Source organism: Calidris pugnax, unplaced genomic scaffold (assembly GCF_001431845.1).
Source record: "Calidris pugnax isolate Ruff unplaced genomic scaffold, ASM143184v1 scaffold42, whole genome shotgun sequence".
Classification (NCBI taxonomy): domain Eukaryota; kingdom Metazoa; phylum Chordata; class Aves; order Charadriiformes; family Scolopacidae; genus Calidris; species Calidris pugnax.
Genome location: NW_015090920.1, coordinates 256,222 through 280,068, shown reverse-complemented (window position 1 = coordinate 280,068; position 23,847 = coordinate 256,222). Strand labels below are relative to the sequence as shown.

General features: G+C 40.8%; 1 protein-coding gene across 3 annotated transcripts in view; it reads left to right on the top strand.

Moving 5' to 3' along the window:
* Positions 1 to 23,847, top strand: part of PTPN13 (protein tyrosine phosphatase, non-receptor type 13 (APO-1/CD95 (Fas)-associated phosphatase)) — a 129,131-nt gene that overhangs the window by 34,471 nt on the left and 70,813 nt on the right. For all 3 annotated transcript variants that reach the window (XM_014950048.1, XM_014950046.1, XM_014950047.1), the window contains exons 4-7: positions 3,372 to 3,541; positions 9,698 to 9,763; positions 12,220 to 12,405; positions 15,516 to 15,609. In XM_014950048.1, coding sequence (XP_014805534.1) covers positions 3,372 to 3,541; positions 9,698 to 9,763; positions 12,220 to 12,405; positions 15,516 to 15,609 — 516 coding nt within the window. The remainder of the gene's footprint in view (positions 1 to 3,371; positions 3,542 to 9,697; positions 9,764 to 12,219; positions 12,406 to 15,515; positions 15,610 to 23,847) is intronic.

Sequence of the window (23,847 nt, the reverse complement as noted above, 5' to 3'; positions counted from 1 at the left end):
ATGCATGCTACAAAATTTGTTTAATATTGGGAAGACTTCAGCTAAATGTGGGCTTTTTTTTATCGTTCTTAAATTGTGTTTCCATCTCACTAACTCTTTCTTCTGTAGTATGCTTCAAAATACAAATTGTTCACATGTATTTAAAGTCTTTGTCATACTGAATGTTAAGTAAGGATAAAGCCTTCACATCACTTAAGGTTCCTAAGTTGGCACTTCAAAGCAGAACTCTTATAATATTTTAAGATGTTTATGTTTTTATATCAGTGTTGTATACACACAGAACTAGTGAAAAATGCAGTAGTTGCCTGCAGGGTTATTTTTGGAAGTTGATGGCCAACTAAGGTCTTCTTTGTAAAAATGCTTTACTATATAATGTACTATTTTCTTATGTATGTATAATAGGAAGGGTCCTTCTGTCTTTATGTTCCTTTTGTTTAGCATCTGAACTTATCGATGCAACAGTGAACAGCAGCTGTTCTGTTTTGTTTCAGAGGAAGTGGGGTTAGAGAGATAGTGCAAAACATCATCTCTTGGGGCTGGGATGAACAGATACTATTATTTTAATTCTTGTTTAAAATTGTTTTTAATTCAGTTGAGTGAAGTTGATTGCCACTACTTTTGCTATATGTGGGCTTTAAAGTTCTTGCTAAGGGAGTTTTCTTCACCTCATCTTGCTTTTAAATTTATGTGGCTTTTTCATGGCTTTTTCACAATATGAGGTATTTTTAAACTCCAGTTTTGTAGTTGGTCATGTTAAAGGAAGGTGTCTGTAGAGGTAATGTCCTTTGCTTTATGCCAAGTGTCCTACACACTACGGTGATCTTGTACATAATTGATTATTTTTACTACTGTATCAAGCAGATACTTTGATATGGCCATTAAAGAGAGTGATTCCAGGCTTTAATCTTTTTGTAGCTAGGGGTGAATTGGATTGCTGTGGGGAAGAGGGAAAATGTGTCCTTCAGTGTAAGGATTGATAACAAATGTCTGCACGAAATTTAGAATTTCTTCTCTTTACCAAATTTAGATGATGTTGCTCAAGTAGCTCAGCAAATGCAATTCTTTGGTTGATGTTGGATTTTATTTTTTTATAACACTTTGATAAATTCAATATTTGGAAGTAATTGAAGTCATACTGGAGGAGGTCTAGAAACAGAAAGATACTTGGACAGCTTGTTAATTGAGCCGTGTGTTTTACTTAGTTTAGCTTATATTGATGTTAATAGGTTCAAGTAACAGATATTGCTTTGTCCCTTGCAGTTTTAGTTACTGAAATAGAATAGGAAAAACCCTTGAGACCTTGTCTTCTGCCATCATGTATGGTTCTGTATTTGTTTTTGTGTGTGATAAAGACCTCTGCTTTCCATGGGGAGCTCAGCAGTTTTGTGCGAGAGCTTAAATTGGTTTAACTTACACAATCAGAAATACCATCCATCAATTACTTATTTCTTTTTGCTCCAGCTTTCTTCCCTGGATCCATCAAACGTACTCCCTCAAGGCAGGAATGCTGAGCCTCTCTTGTCTGTCATGAAGAGCAGAGCAAGGGGAAGCAAGTTCTGCCCTGTGAATCTTAACCGTGTTGTACTGGCTTTCAGCAAAACACACTGGCATTTTGAAATCCATTAGAAAAACTGTAACAAACTCCTTTGGTTCTCAGGCGATTAAACAAGTAGAAATAACTACTTGACATAGACTCTCTAGGATATTTGAATTTCTAGAATTTTCTTGCCCTCAATCATCTCTTTCCCCTTTTAAAAGCAAAATTCTGCATAGGGATTTTAGGTATGTTCAGAAAAACGTATGTTACCTGTAGACTAAAAAATTAATTATTGGATTCTCTACTGAATGATATCTCTTGCACACGTTGGTAGGAGTGGAAACTTTCTGAGCTTCAGGATCTGAAGAGTTGGGAATCTTTTTCTGGATAATTGTACTACTGAGTTGTTAATATAATTTTGCTTTGGTATCACAGGATGTAGAAAGCCTAAAAGCAGTTTCTTAGCTTCTTTTGGAGGAAGAGGAGTTGAAGAAACGGAAGGACTTACTTGGTAGATCCTTTTACATCTGATACCTGTAAGCAGTAATGTAATACATTTCCTAGGAGATTAGAAATATTCTAGATTACAAGATAATTGAAGAGCCTAGGAACTAGCACTGTAGGAACATCCTAAGCTGATAGAGTGGAAAATGATGTAAGTGGTGGAGCTGAAGAAGGAAATTTTTCTGCTGTTGTTATTTACTGTTTAGAGAGAAAATAAAGACTTATCCCTCAAATGTGTGTTTCCTCAGATCTTTGATATGTCATGTAGCAGAAAACAGAGCAACTGCCTCTTTGCCTATGGAAAAGTAACAATTAACTTTTATTTTTACTTCAAAAAAAGCTTATGCCTTCTTCAGGGAAACTGAGCAGATTTCCTGTTTGACCTGTAGGAAAAAAAATATTTTACTGAAGGAAATAATCTCTTTTTCCCTGTCTTGTTTAACTTTTACTTTCAAGGTAAATGTTGGGGTTTAACGCCTTCCCCAGACCTACATATGGTCTGTTTCTAACTGCCCGTCTCTTCCCCCCCCCCTCCCCCCCCCATTTTTTTTTTTTCATAGGTCTGTGGTCAGAAGTTTGAGAGCAGTATTATCAGACATCAAAACCCTAGCTGGCAAATTGCATATTCATGGTGTAGGAAGTTTTCTTTGTCACTTTTGGTTCTCCAATTTCAGTACTTGTTCTGCTGTTTTCAGGTATTCTTCACAGGGTTTGAATGTGTGATCTTACTAAGGTTTCAGGTTTATTCTTTGCCCACTTCCACTGCTGCCTAGAATGATTCTTTTCTTTGCCACATGAAATGTATTTTTTTCTTTAGGCTAAAAAGGACTTCTGCGCCCCAAAACTCCTCTGTTTTGTCCAGTTCTATTGGCTACTCTAATATGGAGTATTTCCTTTTTCTACTTCCTTGGTCTTCTAATCATTGCTGCTGCAGCAGGGCTATATTAGTTTAACAGTCAACTCCATTCTTATTGTAGGAATTAGCCCTAATGACATGTACATTACAAAATGTGATTGTTTTATATGTCAACTGTAACATAAATGAAATAACGTAAGAGCTTGTGAGTAGTTTAGCAGGCTCTTCTTGAGCTTGCTGGTATGACTAGTGAAAATGGATAGGTGTTACTCCTTGGTGTGATTAAAATTGAGGTCGTTGCTGTGGTTATGAAGCACCATAGGTGGAGAAAGGAAGCACGAATCTATTCCATTATTAATATGTTGCCTGATATTAAATGTGTCTTTAAGCAAATAAAATAATATCAAGCAGGGGCATCAAACAACACTGCTTTAATTTCAGGTATGTGTTGGTTTTTTTCCCTTTTACGTGCAGCGGATCCTACTGCTCTGGAATTCATCATTTCTCCGTGGTCTCTCCTGTTGCTTCCATCTGGCAGCGTATCATTTACTGATGAAAATGTCTCCCAACAAGATCTGCGAGCGTTCACAGCACCAGAGGTCCTGCAGAACCATTCTCTATCATCTCTGTCGGACGTTGAAAAGGTACAGTACCTCTTCCTTGGCAGACAGCCGTCATCTGCTGCTGTTGATCCCTTCGGAAAATAAACGGTTGGGTTTGTCTCCCTCTGGTTCTTGATTTGTATGCGTCACTGTTGGTTTGTTTAGTGAGAGGGGGAGGGATCCTCCTGCTTTGTTTTGATCTGTAAAAGTGGAATAACGATATGGATATGGATAATGATATATGTGCATTTATGGAGAAGTGTCTGTGTGCAGGTTCCTGGCGCGTGTGCTGCTGGCAGCTGTACTTGGGCAATGGCTGCAGATTCACTGGCCATCGAGCTAGTAGTGAGCAACACTTCGCCGCCTGTTTCTAAAAGATTTCAGTGACATCAACAATTTATTTTTTTTCTTTTTTAAAAAAACCTTTTTTTGGCAAAACGTATCCGAGCAGTGAGCAAAGGAATTCTTCAGGCAGTCCGGGTCTGGGATAAACCTACACTCATCTCAGAAGAAAAAGTTTGTTTTAATGAACATAAGTATTACTCAGTTATGTGCAAAATTGTTCCTTTCCACCTTCCTTTTTTAACTCTTCCCTGAGGGTAGATGTTCTGGCAGGTATGGTTTGTGTATGTGATCTCCTCCAGGTCACTTATATGCATAGTCAAAATGACTAGCTTCTCAAATGTTTTCTTAACAATAATTTGTTACGCTTTCCCCGGAAAACCATTCCCTTGGCCTAGTCAAAGGTATTTGGAGCGGGGAGTAAAAAAGGAAGCTGAGCTCTGTTTCCCTCCCTTGGTTTCTCTGGGTTGACAGTCCTTAGACGGGGGAGGTGGTTGCAGCCGGTGTTGTAATCTGGGAATAATTGTAACATTTGGCAGTCTTCCTTCAGGAAGAATAGCAACACGCTCTTACTCCAGAGGAAACTTGTATTGGCATCAATTGCTGTTGTGTACTCAAGGACTATTAAAACATGGTTTTCTGTGTTGAATATTTTGTCCTTGCAGCTTTTTTTCTTCTAAACCTTGTATGTAGTCAGTTTTCTTTAGGACTGTATCACTGGACACCTACCGAAAATCACTGTTTCCTCAGCTACTTGCAAGCCCTTTAGACATCCTTCTTGCCCTGCAGTATAGTCAGAAATAATGGTATAATAAAATACGTATATAATTTTATGATTGACAAAACTATAAGTAATTAGCAACATAGATTGAAAGGTTTAATGGAGAGATAAAAATAACTCGTGACATCAGGGCAGATTCAGTATCAGTTAAGTAGGATGCAGCTGCCAAGCTCTCTAGTCATACCATTGGAATTGTTTGTCTTCTTTCACAGAATTACACAGAATCACAGAATGATATGGGGTTGGAAGGGACCTCTGGAGATCATCTAATCCAACCCCCTGCCAGAGCAGGTTCACCCAGAGCAGGTCCCACAGGAACGTGTCCAGGCGTTCAGGCGTCTCCAGAGAAGGAGACTCCTCCAGCTCCAGACTCCCTGGGCAGCCTCTTCCAGGGCTCTGCCACCCTCACAGGAAAGAAGCTCCTCCTCTTGTTTAGGTGGAAATTCTTATGTTCACTTTCCTCTTGTCCTGTTACTGGGCACCACTGTAAAAAGACTGGCTCCGTCCTCTTGACACCCACCCTTTAAGTATTTATAGGTGTATATTATTTCAAGAAAGACAGCACTGTTGAAGACAGTAACATTACCTCTAGTGCCAACTCTGAAGTTATTATACAAAACAGGCCTTTAAAAATGCCCAAAAAAAGTTTTCAAATGACATGTGACCTTCATCAGAACTGATTGCATTATCTGTTCTGTGCCAGTATTCATTCTTACGTTACTTTTTTCTTTTTGAAGTAGATAGAGAACTGTTATTATGAAAAGCTATGCGATGATGTTTCTTAATCTTTAGGAAGGAAATATTCAGAGGGACCGCTGTGGCTGGTGAACTCCAGCACAGACCGTATCAATAGGCAATGACCAAATACTGGCATCAGCTCGTGTACAGTGCTCATTAATCCTCTCTGACTATGGCTGTGTGTGAATACATACATAAATACATACATACATACATTTCATGATACCAATATAAACTGGCTTCCTGAAGGTGAAAACAAGTGGATGTGGAAAGAGATAAGCTTTGACTTTACATAAGCAAATTGTATGGAGTCACATATATAAATTGAGTGAACCCCTTTAGCTTGTGGTATTCAGCTTTGGAATTAGGTTGAAGCTTCAGATTTTGGGCTTGAGATTAACTAATCTGTTTTGTGTTAATCTGGGAGTTGGACTAGATGATCTCTGTGGTCCCTTTCAACTCTAAAAATTCAGTGAAATTCAGTGTTTGAACTTCACTTGATTTCTATGTGTGTTTTGCACATGCTGGAGGGGAAACTTAACTGTTCTGCTAGCCTGGGATGGTACAAAAACATTTGAAGAAAACTTGCTGCTATGGTTCTTGTCCTCTGTTTAAAGCCTTGTGGCTGAATCCCAGGGCTGTTCTCCCAGGGGGGTCGTGTCTGGGTGCAGGGAAGGACAGCCATAAGCTGAAGATGAGCTCTGTGAGGTCCTCATCCTGCCTTCGCTCACGTGAGACCCTCCAGTTGAATTCTTAGAAATGTACCGTTGTGTACAAAGCATTGAAGTCTTCTCGTGATGGCAATGGTATGTGCCAGTATATGTAAAAATAATCTTTGGTAAAGCATCAGATCAAAAAAAAAAGACTGGAGTAATCTGTAGTACTGGTGTGTAATCCCCTGGTTGGGAACCACACAGCATGGTACGTTTGTGTGACTCCTCTTAGGTTTATTTGCTTACTTATATGGAAGGAGAAAGCTACCTGAAACATTGCTTTGTACAGAAGCTTTTGTCCGATTACGCCTTTATTAGCTGAAGTTAGTAGGGCTGATAAATGGCTTATATGTGCACCATTTTTTTTTTATTATTATTTCCCTTTACATTTGTATTAAACTGTGTGTTGGATGGTATACTGGTTATTTGTCTTGAGATGTTGGTTTAGATCTTGCTTTGCATGTGCTGACTGCAGTAGCTTTAAGCAAATTCAAACTTTTTTTTTGTTTTGCTCTGTTACAACTTGCTGTGGTTCAGTGAATTAATTTACTTTAAATCTTTATTGTGTTCCTTTTTGGTTTTTCTTCTGAAATCAGAAGACATGGAAGCTGCTGAAGGCAGAAAAACATCTTGTAACAGATAGTGACAGGGTTGCATTCATCTATTGAGCTATGACTTTACTAACACAAAGTAACTGTGTATTCAAGGATAAATATTAGAAAAAATCACAATCAATGAATACTCTTTTGAGTCCAAGACAACCAGTCAATTTGAATGCAAAGTAAGTCAGAGGTAACTGCAAGATTATTGGAAGTAGAGTAAGCAAACCATTCAAAATGATAATAAAAGATTAATTTAGGAAATTGATTATATGTTGATTTATATATTGTGGAAAATATTAGAAGTATCATAATGCAAAAATGAACTAGAATTTTTTAATAAATGCTTTTGATTTTGAGATGCATATTATGTGTCTTTAAGTCAAAGGTTACCTGATCTGAGGTGAGAAGGGTATTTTAAATATGAATGCTGATTAGGTAATATTGTACAGAAACCCGAGTTACCAACCACTTGAAATTAGCAAAATTATTGTGTTTTCACAACACAGTATTTCAATAGATGATTTTTGCCTAGTTTTCATGCTGGAATTCTCTTTTGTAAGGAACTTGATGTAAAGCTGCACAAACCTCAAAGCAGCGATGATCTTGTAAACAGGCTGTTGTTGGGTTTCTCCCTTCCTCCCCCCTCTGACTGACACAACCCAAGGCTGTCAAACTACAGTAAGCAGTTAGAAACTTGTAAGGGAGCTGTCGAACACCAGTTGAGCAGCGATGTGAGGTGTCTGAAGTAGGGGGGAATTGCATGGTATGTGTGCAGGCATGTGTACATGCGTTGAAGTCCAAAAATGAGTTTTACTGATGTAGTGGGTAGATTCTTGTTTTGGGTGGAGAATGGCTAGAGAGCAGCCCTGAGGGGAAGGACTTGGGAGTGTTCATGGATGAGAAGCTCAACATGAGCCAGCAATGTGCACTGGCAGCCCAGAAAGCCAACCCCATCCTGGGCTGCATCAGGAGAAGTGTGGCCAGCAGGTCGCGGGAGGTGATTCTGCCCCTCTGCTCTGTTCTGGTGAGACCCCACCTGGAGCTCTGTGTCCAGCTCTGGAGTCCTCAGCACAGGAAGGACATGGACCTGTTGGAACAGGTCCAGCAGAGGCCAAAAAGGTAGCTGGGGTTGTTCAGCCTGGAGAAGAGAAGGGTCCAGGGAGACCTTAGAGTGGCCTTACAGTACCTGAAGGGCCTACAGGAGAGCGGGGGGGGGACTCTTTGTCAGGGAGTGCAGTGACAGGACAAGGGGGAACGGTTTTAAATTGGAAGAGGGGAGAATTAGATGAGATACCAGAAAGAAATTTTTTACTGTGAGGGTGGTGAGGCACTGGAACAGGTTGCCCAGAGAAGCTGTGGCTGCCCCATCCCTGGAGGGGTTCAAGGCCAGGCTGGATGGGGCTTGGAGCAACCTGGTGTGGTGGGAGGTGTCCCTGCCCAGGGCAGGGGGTTGGAACTCAATGATCTCTAAGGTCCCTTCCAACCCAAACCACTCCCTGATTCTGTGTAGTAGTGACTTCCAAGTAGCTTTGAAATGCTCTACTTGGAAAACCTCCTTAAGTTAATGTAAAGCTTGAAATACCATTGATGTAGTACCGCGTCACAAACTGTTTAACTTCGCTTTTATTTTGAGAGCTGTTTTCAGATAGATTAGCAGGGTAGCATGTTTTAGTTTAGAGGGCTGGTTTCATGGCTGTACAATAATATTTTTGTTGAGGATTATGCACTTCTTGGTTTTGGAAATATTTTCCATTATGTTGAAGCGTAGAATGATAGAATATCCCAAGTGGGGAGGGACCTGTGAGGATCATCGGGTCCAACTCCAGACTCCACAGAGGGCAACCCAAAAATTCTATCATGTATCTAAGAGCATTGTCCAAATGCTTCTTGAACACCAGCAGACTTAGGACAGTGACCACTTCTCTGATTAGAATTAACAATTTTGATAATGGACATTTTCAGTCTTCAGTGCTGTTCTTGCATTTTAGGGGGAGGGAAGGTGTTGGGGAGGGTTTTTTAGCTTTAATTTTTTTGGTTGATTGTTTCCGTGTGGATTTTGGGTTTGTGGGTCTTTTTTTTAAAAAAAAAAAGTCTTTTTTTTCTTTTTCTCTTGCATTATTACCCTCGAAGTATATTCACCTATATAGTGTACATACGTGTGGTATATTTGGATAGGTAAAGAAGACTTTCTAGTATTTCAGTTTAAAGATGGTAATGAACTAAAATCTAAAATCTAAAAATACATCATACTTCTGTTTTGGGGTTAATTCCTGGCACAGTGGAGTAATGGTATAATGTTGTTCAAACAATCTGGTCTGAAAAGAAACATGTTTGTGTCATCCTTTTTTCTGAGTCTTCAAGAATATATTTTGTCTTGAACAGGCTAAGAGACTCCTCAGTATTTAAAGGTTTTATTCCCTATCCTGGTGGGCTTAATATGTTAAAGATATATTAATGTCATTCATGCTGATGTTAATAATTAATTATGCATGTATTAAAATACGTGTATTAATTAAAATACATTAAAACTAATGTATTATGTATTTTTATCTTAAAATATCAATAATAGATTAAGGTGACATTGATAGTCGTATGTTCATTTCTTTCTTTTTTCCCCCCCTTTGATCCCAGTTTTAGGGGTCTCGTGACAGTAACAGCCCACTGTTTGGGTCTGCTGAGGGCTGCCTTACCTATAAAGTTTTACAGGATCCTTGGACACCACCATGCAGTCTGTACCCCACACTGCCCTGATCTGTGGATTACACGTGCTTCTGTCTTCAATGTGAGATGAAAACTGAATATCCAACAGAGAGTACAGAGGCACTGGTTAAATGCAGTACATTCTGTAGCAGTAGGGTCTCCTTCCCTGACTCTTATGGCAAAGGAGAACAACAATTTCAAAGAAAACTGAGCTTAAATACCAGGAGTATATACATGGGGAAAACAATGTTAAGTTAGTTGCTCTACTTTAAAGTTCTGCTTTGCTTTTCAGTCCTGTTCAATGTCTTATGTTTTATGACAGGTCCATATTTATTCTCTCGGTATGGCACTCTTCTGGGGAGCTGACCATGAAGTTCCACAAAGTCAGGTAAGTTTAGATTTGGTTTTGTTTAATATTGCAACTTCACACTTACAGTTTCACTGAATCTGCATTTGATGGCAGGATGTCATAATGAGACACTGAATAGTAAAATTTCTTTCCTGTACTTGGAGCTTTTTCCTGCGGAGTGTGTGAGGGTGATAGTGTCTTGCAGAAAGAAGGTGTTGATACTACATTTCTGTTAGTTTCCATGAAGATATATCTGGACTAGTCTATCCTGTAGCGTCACAGGCTGAAAGACAACAATTTAAGCTGCTGACAAAGGAGAAAATAATCTGGTTTGGTTTAGGCTTGTATAAAGCCAAATATTTAAATAACACTGCTGCTTTACTCTTAATAAAGCAATTTGTTCTCTATGCTGCCGTAACTTCTGTGAGGCTGGACTTGGCACATACAGGTACTTATGTTACACAATGCCCAAGGAAGGGTATGAATTGTTTGGAAGAGGGAGTAGACTTTTGCTATTGACTTGTCAGTCAGTGCAGACATAGTTGCAGACCGCTTACAGCCGAGTGTTATTGCTCAATGGGGTTATTTCACACACCCAGCAGAACTCCTAGACTGGCTTTTCAAAACTGAGAGAAGGTGATGTGATTCATCATCTTCCTGGGTGCTCCTTCCCCACCCCCAATAGTTAAAAGTCAGTATCCAAGAGAGTGAAAATGGGATGAAATGCACTCAAAATACCCATTTAATGATGGACTTCAGTTGTGGGATTTGGCAGAGCATTGTGCGGCTCAAGGAGACAAGCTATTTCTGTTTCATATTTGAGTTCAGTCCTACAAGTTGATGTTTTGTGTAAGAGTAAGGAAGGAAATTTTGAAAGGCTCTTTGACAAGTTAAGCGTCCAGTTCCTCATATTTTCTTTAACAGAATGGTAGTTGGGTTCTTAGTTGTACTGACTTGGAAGTAGCTGCCTGAATGCAAAAGTCAGAATTTGAAGCTATGAGTGTTTTACGGATGCTTATTTGCAATGCTTACTGTGCCTATCCCAAATGCCCCAGTATTTTCTTAGACAGCTATCCCATTTCTTTGCTCTCCTGTCTTGTAGGAGATGAAAGGAACAGTACTCAGCAGTAGTGGGAGAGTGACTTATGGTAGATAGAGGTAGGTGTTGAGCAGAAAGTAGGCATGAATTTTAGTTCCTTTTTTCTTTGTTTCTTCCTCTGGTATTAGATTGTAGCAACAGTTTTATAGTAATGCAGTGGTAAGAAGTACTCTACCTTTTGATAGAAAAAAATTTTCCAAAGACAGTGTGGTGAAGTATGCCTGGAAAAAAAGGGGGAGCAGAACTCTAGAATTTACCTTTGGGATGTTCTCATGCACCACCTCTGCTCTGTGGAGGCGAAAGGACAGTCTGTGTATGGCATTACTTTTAAATGTAAATTAGCATGCGTGGATTTTACCATTTTTAATCTTTTTTTCCCCCATACTTGCCTGCCTAATGAGCTCTGCCTGTTAATGAGCTGCTTCTCTCCTGGGAGTGTAGTTGAATACAGGAGTGATTTTTTACGATTAGTTAGATGTGTGAAACAGATGGGAAAAGCCTGTGTTAATTAAATCAGGGTGGTCCAGAATATTTCTTTTACGGTACACTTTAGGAATATTAATACAGAGAAGACTGGAAGATTACAAGAGTTTGACGTGCTCTGTGATACAAAACGCACAGCAGTACTAGTATTTTTTGGGTAATCACCCACTTTATGAGAGCTGCAGATCAGAAAGCTCAAGTCCCAAGGTGCCTGCAGCGTATGAGAACAAATGTTATTGCTGACCATCGCATACCCTGAGGAGCAATATTCCATGTACAGTGCGCTGGATTAACTGTGTGGGTAGAGGAGAATTAAATCTAGATTGTTCTTAGCCGTGTGAGTGTTGTCCTGCAACTCTGAAGCTCTGCTTCCCTAGCCAGTGGCTTTGCTGTTCATTCCTTCCTTTTTTGTTAATACTGTTTGATGATGTCACTGGACGTGGTCCAGTGCTAACACAGCTGCTGCAAAATATTGGTGGGATGGGGAACTGTCGAAAATGAGCATAGCAAATAGAGGGTTACCAAATAATTGTAATGAGAATTGAATTTTATGCTTGTGACTGGCAGAATGTTCCAAAATACCAAAGAAAACTTCCTCTGAACCTTTTCACTAGTCACTAAGCCCTTGAAAAAGGAAAGTGTTGCTGTCCTGACATTACAGATCAGCAGCCTGTTTGGACCAGATTGTTGTAGAGTAGGAATCGAATCTAGATGCTGAATGCTTGTCCCCTGATGTACAATTGCGATTTTTTCACCACCTAGGTGGTGACTTTCAAACTGGCACTCAGATAGTGTAGGCCATAAGTCTCATGAATAGTTATTTTACTGTGTTGAATGTCTTTTGTTTCTGTGTGTACCACAAGTCACTATTAAAACTGACTCTCCTATCCCTCCTGTTTTTATTTCTCACTAGCCTATCAAACTTGGAGATCATCTTAACAGCATACTCCTCGGCATGTGTGAAGATGTAATTTACGCCCGTGTATCTGTGCGGACTGTTCTGGATGCTTGCAGCGCCCACATCAGGAACAGTAACTGTGCCCCTTCTTTCTCATATGTGAAACAGTTGGTCAGACTGGTTCTGGGAAGCCTGTCTGGGGTAAGTCTGTCAGCGTTTGAATCACAAAATCACAGAATCTTCATGGTTGGAAGGGACCTTTGAAATCATTGAGTCCAACCATGCACACACCCCCAGAAAAAACCCCCAATCCAGCAATCTCAGGCACTAGAGCATGCCCTGAAGTGCCATGTCTACACACTTCTTAAATACCTCCAGGGATGGTGACTCCACCACCTCCCTGGGCAGGCTGTTCCAGTGCCTGACCACCCTCTCAGGAAAGTCATTCTTCTTAAAATCTAATCTAAACCTCCCCTGCCCCAACTTCAGACCATTTCCTCTGCTCCTGTCATTATTCACCTGGGAGAAGAGGCCAACCCCCACCTCTCTAGACCCTCCTGTCAGGGAGCTGTAGAGGGCAAAGGAGGTCTCCCCTCAGCCTCCTCTTCTCCAAACTAAACGTGCCCAGTTCCCTCAGCCTCTCCTCATAGGACTTGTTCTCCAGACCCCTCCCCAGCTTGGTGGCTCTCCTCTGGACACACTCCAGCCCCTCAATGTCCTTCTTGTGGTGAGGGGCCCAGAACTGAACCCAGCCCTCGAGGTGAGGCCTCACCAGTGCCCAGTCCAGAGGCACCATCACTGCCCTGCTCCTGCAGGCCACGCTGCTCCTGATGCAGGCCAGAATGCTGTTGGCCTTCTTGGCCACCTTGAGGGCACACTTTGAGGAGTTATAGATAGGAGCAGGAAGAGTCCAAAGGTCACTCTGGAGTCATTTTTCCTCTGGTTTTACGGTGTTGCACTTTGGGTAAGGGTGAGTGCTGAAAGGAGAGTATTGCTTCTTTCCCCCGTAACAGTTTGTGCACTTGACAATTCCTCCTGGAATATGCATTCATGACTTAGACTTGTTGCCACTACTTAAAATGCTTCAAAAATGATTGTTCTGAATTGTCTTTTTAAAGTTATGCTTGACTTCTGGAGAGTTACTTGTTAACAGGAAAAGGGACTTCTTAGGCTGTGTGCAACTTCTCTTGTACTTCTTATATCTTGGCTATGATAACTGTGGAGGATGTTACCGTCTAATGATGAAAAATGTGTCAACTGTTTTCAGAAGTGAAAGAAACTACGTGAACTCATCTTGCAAACTTACTGTTCCTGACAAGCAGCCTCTCCCTTCACCTAAGCCATTACAATAGAACTTCAGAATACTGATGCAATTTCAAGGCTCTGAGTAGAAAGGAAGGCCATTGCTTTTCAGTGTTGTTAGATTGTTTTCTGGCCAATATTTGCTCTCCTTGTGTTCTGTTTATAATTATAACAAATGCTGAGCAGTTTATTACTGCTGGAATGATATTCCATGATAGTCCTGTATTTCATCGTATTTTATATCATTGAAACTCCTTTTTTTAATGTGATAGGGGTCATGCCAATGTAAAGATTGTTGTCTGGAAAGACAGCACTATAATTGCAAAAAAAAAAAAATAATTGGTTTGATAATGTTTCCTTTTTAAAAATAAAATTCATATGATCTAATTGTTGGATAGTTTTTTCATAAATCTGGTTTGGAAACGCAGGAGGTGAGAGGTCCGTGCATTTGTCTAGTATTTGGCAGCAGCTGATGATGACAGGCCTCCAGAAATTGCACTGAGCCTGAGCTTCGCACAGCATCATCCAGTCTGGGAGGTTATGTCTGTCAGTCTGGTGCTTCTCCCTGTCGTGTCTCAGTCCTCTGTAGTTGCCAAGTGGAGCTAGTCTGTCATTCAATGAAATAAAGACCTATAAGGCCTTAATCAGTGAAGCTGCTAAACCTTAAATCAGGCCACAAGCTATAGAAACCACCGCTGTAGGAAGTCACTCATTAGTCTCCCAAGTTCTTAATGACCCTTTCTGCTTAGCAAATTTTCTGCTTTTTCTCATCTCGTTCTTGTCAGCCGGCTTTCAGAGGGAGCCTGAGGTCAGTGTGACAGTCTGATCTAGACCAGCCTGCCACAGACAGCAGTAGTGCTCCCAGATAAACGTGCTGGAATCCAGTGGAGACCTGAATCCAGCCAGTGTGTTCCTGTCTCCTGTGCCGTGGTGATAGTGGAGGAGCAGGACTACTGGTGGTTACCCAGTGCTGAAGTTTTGCTCATCTTCTACGCTTTCTCTCCCAGTAACCTCTCATATTTTTTTTTTTTTTTTTTTTTTTCCCCAGAAACATAGTACAACTTGCTGTGCCAAGGTCAGCATGCATCCAATTTCAACTTGCCTTCTCAAAGGCTAGAGAGGTCTTAGCTCTATAACTGGTCATTTGGTGGCCTGTGAAGCACAACTGAGAGGTCCTGTTAGAATGTTTTCACTTTCTGTGTTAATATACTTTGTAAAGGGCAGTACAGCACAAGACTGATTCCATCTGTTTAATTGTTAATTGAGTTGCACCGTGACTGTGATGGATGGAAGGCTGCTTGATTTCTCATTTCCACTCTGCAAGTTATGCCAATTCCTGCCATATCAAAAGATCTCACTAAAGATTCTTTGTTGTATCAAATAAATTGGTCTTTGAATGATTGTACATATGAAATAATATTTTTTTAGGGAAGTAGTGATCAAAAAAAAACAAAACCAAAAAACCAGTTAAAAAGTTAATGGGAGTAGTTAAGCCTGACGTGGGAGAAGAATGTACCTGAGGGGCCAAATGTGAGGCTTCTCACAAATGCATGAGATTTTACATGTGTAATAAGTTGTACGAGGTATCAGCCTAAAATTATCAGGTACAAAACAGTTCTTCCTGTTACACAGAGAACTCGTCAGGCAAATCACAAGTTCTAGTCGTGTTGCAACCATGGATCATGGTTTTCGAGTATTGCTGTCTCTTCAGTTTGCTGTAGGGTGGAATGTATTTAAGTTATGTGCTTGTGAACTTAATTTACACTTAGTGGACAAAAGCGGACCAAATGTGTAGTAAAATCAGGCACAGATTATTCAAATATGGGTAATTCTAAGGGATATTTACACTGATGGACCTGTTTTTTATGAAAAAAGTTCCAATTTCCACTCTGAATTTGAACTTAAATGTTTGGCACTGACTTATACTGTGCACGTACATTATGGACACTTGTTTCATACTAATGTGAGATCTTTCAATATTTGATTTTGCGTTGCTGCCTGTTTTGCAGGTGGATCAACTTGCTTGTAATGGAGATAGAAAACTGAAGCCAGACAGGAGTCAGGCTATTCGGGAGAGGCTAAGGGGAAAGGGACTTCCCACAGGTAAGTGCTTCGTTGCAGTAAGGGTTATGACAGTAAGTGCAGGCCCGTGAAAGACCAAGTTTGTGCAGGTTTTGTGACCAAAGAAATTGAATAGAACTGTGATGGCTCAGTGCCTAGCTAAGTGTTGGTGATGGCTGTATGAGAATAATTGTTTCAAGAAAATACATGTCTGAACTGGAGTTCAGTCCTGATGGTAGGAACAGGCTGTAAAGGTGCGCTCAGCCAAAAGTTCTGTTTCTGGACAAAGGGATTCTTCAGCTGAAGGGAGGTCAGCTAGAGGAACAGGAAGCAGGTTTTCTTAGTGCCCTCTTTCCTGTGGACTCTGCTTTCACTTCATAGCTCAGCCTCTTTCCCTGCTTCCCAGGCAGCCCTGGACTCCTTTCTCTGCACGCAATGCTTTTTTTTTGCCTCCTCTTTTTTTTCTGAAGAGAGGTGTGATATGTTCTGTCACAGTTCTCTTGTGTTTTGACAGTGTTAGGTGGACATGGAGGCCAGGTAGGGTTGTACTGTCACTTCAGGAAGTAAAGAAAGAGGAAGCTGGGGGCAGGGAGGAGACAGGGTGTTTCAGAGGTGTTGCCACTGTTGGTGTTGCCACTATGGAGGAAAAGGGATAAAGTTGTGTAGACTAACAGCTGATGCTGGCCATGACTTCGTTAGATGTCCTTGTTTGAGGTCAGTGGCAGCATCAGCTCTGTAATAGGCTTCTTAGACAAGATGATGTCGTCTTCCAAATGGCTGGTGTTCTGTTTATGTGTAAGAATTGTAGGGGTAGGTAGGAGCATTTTATAAGGCATCAGCTTGGACAGCTCTCAAGTTGTTGTGATGCAGGCAGTGAATGTGATAATCAGATGAGACCATTCTTGCCTTAAAATATTAATCTGTAAATGGAGTCTCTTGGTGCTGCAATGCAACATCACCTACAAAAACTCAACACCATAAGTGTTAGCGACACAGAATTTTTATCACACCCACATCGTCTCTTTGCCTATTTATCATCAGTAAACTTAGAACAAAGTTCTGTTGCTGATGTGCTTGAGCGGCTCCTCTGTTTTTTAGTTTTGTGTCAAGCAACAGTGCAGTGAATGACAGGAACCAAAATAATCCATGGAGTTGTCAGTGGCAATAGAAACCGCAAAATTTAGACATGAGTCTGGGGAGGCATTGGTGGTCTTCCTTTTATTCATTCTTTTGAGATGAGTTCTACATTAGGCTACTTTTTGATATAAAAAAATCTTATGTTGGTGGTTGCCAGCCCTTCCAATACAGCACTGTATGTTTAGGAACAGTTTCTGGTACAAGCTGTCTCTGTTTTCTGGAACAAATACACTGATTTCTCAGGGGCTTTGTTTTCTATTGTTTTGTTTGTTTGTTTTTATTCTGCAGAATACCTTTGTAGCAGTAGGAAGATCTGCAGGAATACAGGGGACTGGAGTAATGTAGTTGACTGGATTTGTAAACCATGTAATGCCTTTCTTTTCTGAACTTAAGCTCTTTCTTCATTCTTTTCCTGGTTCCCACCAATTTTATAAGGGATGTATCATAACCTTATTGTTCTGATGGTTTAATTGTTAGTTTATTCTTATATATAGTTTACGTATAGTTTATTCTCAATTTACAGTGTTGTCATATTTACAGTTTCTTTACACGCCTGCACATTTGAGCACATTACCACTCAGCTACTACCTCAGGCTTTGTCATTTCCATACCCTCTTTCCATCATCTATTCTTCTTTTTATTCCACAATCATCATACACTGTGTTTTGATAATGGTCAGAATATTTTTTAAGTTTTGGAGATGTAGCAAGGTTGTCTTTATACTCCGTTCTCATTGCATTAGCAGCCCTATTTATTTTTTTCTTTGTTGTATCTAGTTGTGCTTTCACGATACAACTGAACAGTCTTTTGCTGGTGTTTTTCATTTCCTTAGAAAATCTTTAACTTGTTATTTTATTTTTTTAAAAATGTTCATGTGGTTTGAGCGTAGTTTTTTGGTTCATTTGTTTTCCTACCTACAACTTTGTTTAGGCTTTTTAGCAGATTTTTTTCCTCCAGAAGTACCATTTGTCTTACATATGTCTGAACAAAAAAACTTTTGGTTTAGGTTCTACTAAATTTTGGAGATCAATGTAGTAGCTCAAGCCAGGATCCTCCATCACTTTCTGGCTCAGTTCTAGGGTGAATAACATCCTTGTAATGTCTGAAACTTTGTCTGAGGACTGTGCCTTTTAAATTAAAGGATATAAACTGGAGGACCTAATTGTTGTTTTTCTACTGCATCCTTAGACTTGAAAAAAAATGTCGTAGCTATGATATTCTTTCCTCTTACCCTTGCTTTTTTGGAATCGCTTGGTATGTATGACTTTGCTTCTGAGATGGCCGAGAGGTGTTGCTTTTTATTTTAATTACTGAAAAGTTCAGTTAGGATGCAGTGTCTGAATGTGTAGAGTGTCACATAATGTGTGGCACCACAGGGAATGAACTTTTGAGCTTCACTGTTGAAGTGCAAACATTATTTTGTCTGCATTACTCCAAGCCTGGTCCTGAAAGTATGAGTTATTAATGGTGTTATGCTTCTTTTTTCCCCTATCCCTAGAAGTATTCTGTTATTTGAATATTTATTTTCAGAAAAGTAGATAAATTTAAGTCAATCATTCCTTTAATTTTTTTGCGTTCTGCCTGTCCTGCTTTCATGTATCCTGCTTCTGTGTATCATGTTGATTACCTGTGGATTTTTTTTTTTTCCCTAGATGGTTTATAGCCCACTTGGCTTCCCCAAAACCTTTTTCAATTCTACTGCTGTTATCAGTCCCATTTCCTGGTATATTTTAATAGCACCATCTTATTTCTCTGTATTTCGATCTTAGATACGTTCCTTGATCTCCTTTTCACTGAGACTTCAAGCCAGGGGGCAGGAATGTAGAGGATCAGTAAAATACAAAAGAGAACAAAACAACCCCCATCCCCCCATAACCAAACTGGCTCTAGCTGTCTTCAGTTCCATATATACTGAGCTTTGTATACTGAAAGTTAGCGAGGACTCAGTGAAATGGGTGTCTGATAATAATGAGAGACAGTTCACATTTGATTCAGGGCAATTTAATGCTTGGTTATTTTTTTTTTCTGTTATGGTATGCTGGTTTCCTGGTGCAAATTCTGTCAATAACAGCACAGATCAGCTGCCCTGGGGGCACAGCTTTTAGATGTCTGGAAAAGTGAGCTGTGGAATGTAGTACTAATTATACCAATTATAATCTCATAGATTGAGGAGTCAAAAGTAGGCGGCCAGTTGAGGATTTAAGAAAAATAGCAATGATAAAAGAAAAAAAAAGAAACTAAGAAGTAACTCTGAAAAGCAAAGTCCATTTTTCTTCTGTTGATGCTGTACTATTCTGTACTATTCTGCTGTGTGTAGTTGAAATATAGAATTACAGAATCATAGAATGGTTTGGGTTGGAAGGGACATTAGAGATCATTGAGTTCCAACCCCCTGCCCTGGGCAGGGACACCTCCCACCAGACCAGGTTGCTCCAAGCCCCATCCAGCCTGGCCTTGAACCCCTCCAGAGATGGGGCAGCCACAGCTTCTCTGGGCAACCTGTTCCTCGCAGTAAGGAATTTCCAAATCTCCCCTCTTTCAGTTTAAAACCGTTACTCCTTGTCCTGTCACTGCACTCCCTGACAAAGAGTCCCTCCCCAGCTCTCCTGTAGCCTTCTCTTCTCCAGGCTGAACAACACCAACTCTCAGCCTGTCTTCATAGGAGAGGTGCTCCAGCCCTCTGATCACCTTTTTGGCCCTCCGCTGGACCTGTTCCAACAGGTCCATGTCCTTCCTGTGCTGAGGACTCCAAAGCTGGACACAGAGCTCCAGGTGGGGTCTCACCAGAGCAGAGCAGAGGGGCAGAATCACCTCCCGCGACCTACTGGCCACATTTCTTTTGATGCAGCCCAGGATGGGGTTGGCTTTCTGGGCTGCCAGCTCACATTGCTGGCTCATATTGAGCTTTTCATGCACGAACACTCCCAAGACCTTCTCCTCAGGGCTGCTCTCCAGCCATTCTCTGCCCAGCCTGTATTTGTGCCTGGGATTGCCGTGACCCCGGTGCAGGACCTTGCACTTGGCCTGGTTGAACTTCATGAGTTTTGCATTGGCCCACCTCTCAAGCCTGTCCAGGTCCCTCTGGATGGCATCCCTTCCCTCCAGTGTGTTGACAGCACCACACAGCTTGGTGTCATCAGCAAACTTGCTGAGGTTGTATTCAATCCCACTGTAATAACAAAGATGTTGAACAGCACTGGTCCCAGTACTGACCCCTGAGGAATGCCACTCGTCGCTGGTTTCCACTTGGACATGGAGCTGTTGACGGCAGCCCTTTGAGTGCAGCCATCCAGCCAATTCCTTATCCACCAAGTGGTCCATCCATCAAATCCATGCCTTTCCAGTTTAGAGACCAGGATGTCATGCGGGACAGTGTCAAATGCTTTGCCAAAGTCCAGGTAGATGATGGCTGTTGCTCTCCCCTTATCCACCAATGCTGGTAATATCATAAAAAGCCACCAAATTTGTCAGTCATGACTTGCCCTTGGTGAAACCTTGTTGGCTGTCACCAATTACCTCCTTATTTTCCATGTGCCTTAACAGAGGTTCCAGGAGGATCTGCTCCATGGTCTTGCCAGGCACAGAGGTGAGACTGACTGGCCCGTAGTTCCCAGGTTTTCCTTTTTTCCTTTTTTGAAACTGGGGGTTGTGCTTCCCCTTTTCCAGTCAGTGGGAACTTCACCTGACTGCCATGACTTTTCAAATATAATGGAAAGTGGCTTGGCAGCTTCATTCTCCAGCTCCCTCAGGGCCTGTGGATGGATTTCATCAGGTCCCATGGGCTTACGTGCCTTCAGATTCCTTAGAAGGTCTCGAACCTGGACTTCTACAGTGGGCGCTTCTTGCTTCTCATAGCTCCTGTTTTCACCTGGTCTTTCAACTCGGGAGGTGGGAGGAGAGGGGTTGGCAGTGAAGACTGAGGCAAAGAATCTGTTGAGAACCTCAGCCTTTTCCTCATCCGTTGTTACCAGTTTGACATTCTTGCTCATCGTGGGGGTACACTTCCTTTAACCTTCCTTTTTTGACATACCTGGAGAAGCCCTTCTTGTTATTCTAAGCATCCCTTGCCAGGTTCAGCTCCATCCATGCCTTGGCCTTCCTGACCTTGTCCCTCCATAACCAGGCAGTGTCCCTATGCTTTTCCCAGGATGCCTGGTCCTGCCTGAGTTGCCTGTGCAGTTCCTCCCATGCCTTTTGGTTTGACCAGCAGGTCCTGACTCAGCTGTGCTATTCTCTTCCCTTTCTTGCTCGATTTCTTACACCTGGGGATTAAGAGCTCTTGTGCTCTATGGAAAGCGTCCTTGAAGATCTGCCAGCTCTGTTCTGCCCCTTTGTCCCTGAGGACCATTTCCCAGGGGGTTCTTCTGACTAACTCCTTGAAGAGCTGGAGGTTTGCTTTTCTAATAGATGCCTTCCTCATATATGCCTCTTACTCTAATTGCAAAATGGCAAACACTTAGAAGGGTAGGAAGGTACCAGGCAGGATTATGATTCTAAGTGAACTGTCTAATAACTTAGAATTTCTGTCAGTCGTCTTCTATCTAAATGTTTGGGTTTAACTTCCTCTGTGAAGACATTTTGAGCCCAGTTTAGCACTGGGCATTGCCGGGGGCAGCGCACATAAGAATGTGTCTGATTTTACCAGTCATTTTACGAGCATATTTAAGGAAGATATCTTTCCTTAGAAGACAGAAAACTTGTCTGAGACTCACTGAGGTGAAGTTCTGTTGAGTCGTTGTGAAAATCTTAAAGACAATTTTCAATGAATAGAATTGCTGTTTTTTTCTCCATATGACAGCTTAGATCTAAGGTGTTTATTAGGAACTTAAAGAGTATCAGAATGTTACTGTGAGTATTGAACTTCAGATAACTGATAAATCGTGCTAAGTTCATGAATCTAGAGATGGTTCAGCAAGAGAGATGTGCTCCTAGTTGGAGATTAACCAACTAATACCTTAGATACTTGCAGTCTTTGAAAAATGCTAAGATTTTTCTTTCAGTTTTTGAAAGTCATTAATGTTAAGATCAGTTTTCCATACCATGGTCACCCAAAATTGTAAGTGGCAGGGCTTTATTGTTGGCTTAGGACAAATGTTTTGGAATATTTTTACATTTCATGTGTCTAAATTGGATATTTCACTCTTCTTACTTACCAAGGCTGGGTATTTTCAGGCATTCATTTCCATCTTTATGTCTTGAAGATAATTATTAAATTAATAAATAGCCTCATGTTAATATTATCCTCAATTAAATTTATTTTTTTTGCCTCTTTCATGACTCGCTTTCTGTGGCCATCTTGGTGAATGAGCTTTATGGCAGGGCTGACTGCAGAAGTAATTTATTCTAAGTTAATATTACAGAATGTTTGCTTTTAGTCAAGTCATACTCAGAACACGGTATTTAGGAACAGACTTAGCCAGCAGAAATAGAAGTGGTAAAATCTGGTGTGAGTCATCTGAACCAGTGAGCGTTATTTAAGTTTTGTACTCAAAACACTTTAGACCTTAAGAGTCTTTACTTCAGTAATTATTTGTGGAAGTAGCCTGATAAAATTCTTTTGGTGTGACGAATGGGTAAGAAAATGTCAAACTCTTCCAAACATAAAGCAAGAATTAATTCACCGTGTTACTCTTCACCACAAACTGTGGCACTCGTCCCTCAAAAGGATGTGTAGTCCATTTCAAGCCCAGTTGAAATCTCCTGAGGTCGGGGGGGTAAGGAGAACGTGCCTGGTGGCCAGCATCTCGGCTCTCTTCAACGTGAGTGCTGCACCCTGTGTGTTTATTTACAAAGTTCCAACTTATGTTGATGATCTGTGAACAAGGACAGACCTCTGCAGAGATATTTCATCTTTTAAAGGGACTTAGCTAACAGATGTCTTGGCTTTGTTTTCCTACCATGAGGGTCTCTTATTTTAACTTGACTTCTCCAGCGTGGTGCGCTGTCACGAGTTAGCCCTGGATGTTCCAGTACTACAGCTGTGTCCTGCAAAATTCCAACCTTTGTCTCTGCCAAAAGAATATGTATGCCACATGAATAAAGGCTTGAAATGAATTAAAAAGTTTATTAAGGCTCACTTTAACTGTACATAAACAGGAAATAATTGGAAATACTGAACAAAATGTTAGATGTCGATGAACTACCTGTTTGATTAGACTATATGCTCTGTCAGGTGCAGCAAAAATGTTAGGTCTTGTGAACTGCATAAAAGATTCTAAGGCTAAGTGATGTTGCTTTTAATTTTAACAAGAAATTCTAGTGTTCAGTTTCCAGAATATTCTCTGGAATATCAGCCACTGCTGTAGCTGCCCAGTAAAAACTTGCAAAGGAAAGTGTGGCCTTTTGCTTTTGATCCAGGGAAATTGATTGTGGATTATGTTTTAGTTTCTGTTCTGGGTAAAAATGCAGCTTTTAGTCTATAAAGAAATGGTTCATAGCAATGACCTCCACATGTGAACTGAAGCAGTTTACTCATATTCTTGCTAAATTGAAGCACACAGACCTAACTTATCAAAAAATACAGCCCAAACTTAATTCCATTGACTTGAAAATTTCTCATCTGGAAATATCATCTTTTTTCTTTTCTTTACCCTGTCTCCTCAGTGCTAGAAAAAAAACAACTGAGTAGGTGGAGAATAACTTCCAGAGTTCAACAAAACCAAATGGAAGCCAGATGAAGATTTCTTGGTTTCAAAAAAAAAAAAAAAAAAAAAAAAAAAAAATTACTCTTTTTGCACTCCAAAAACCATGCCTGCTTTCTTCCAAGAAGTGTTTCTGTTTGCATCTAGAAGTGCTGGTGGTTGGTGTTGGTAGAGATCTTTTACATTTAAGTATAGTTGCCACTGCTTTAATGAGCCTCTAGCCTGGCAGTATTGGAGGTGCTGGCCCAGTGGTGCTGAGGAGGAACTCTGAAGTCAAAATAAGAATGGAGACAAGAATAAGTGAGGATATAACACCAGAGATGTCAAATGGTGTGTCTGTGCAGAAGAGCAGCTGTATTGCAGAGCTCCTCCTGGGGTATGCAGAAAACCCAGGGAGGGAATAGCAGGGTGGCCCTGTTGGCTACTTGGTTGAGAACTCTACCAGAAAAAGAAAAAATTGGCCCATAAACCGGAGTGGGAAAGAGCAATGGTACATCTGTCT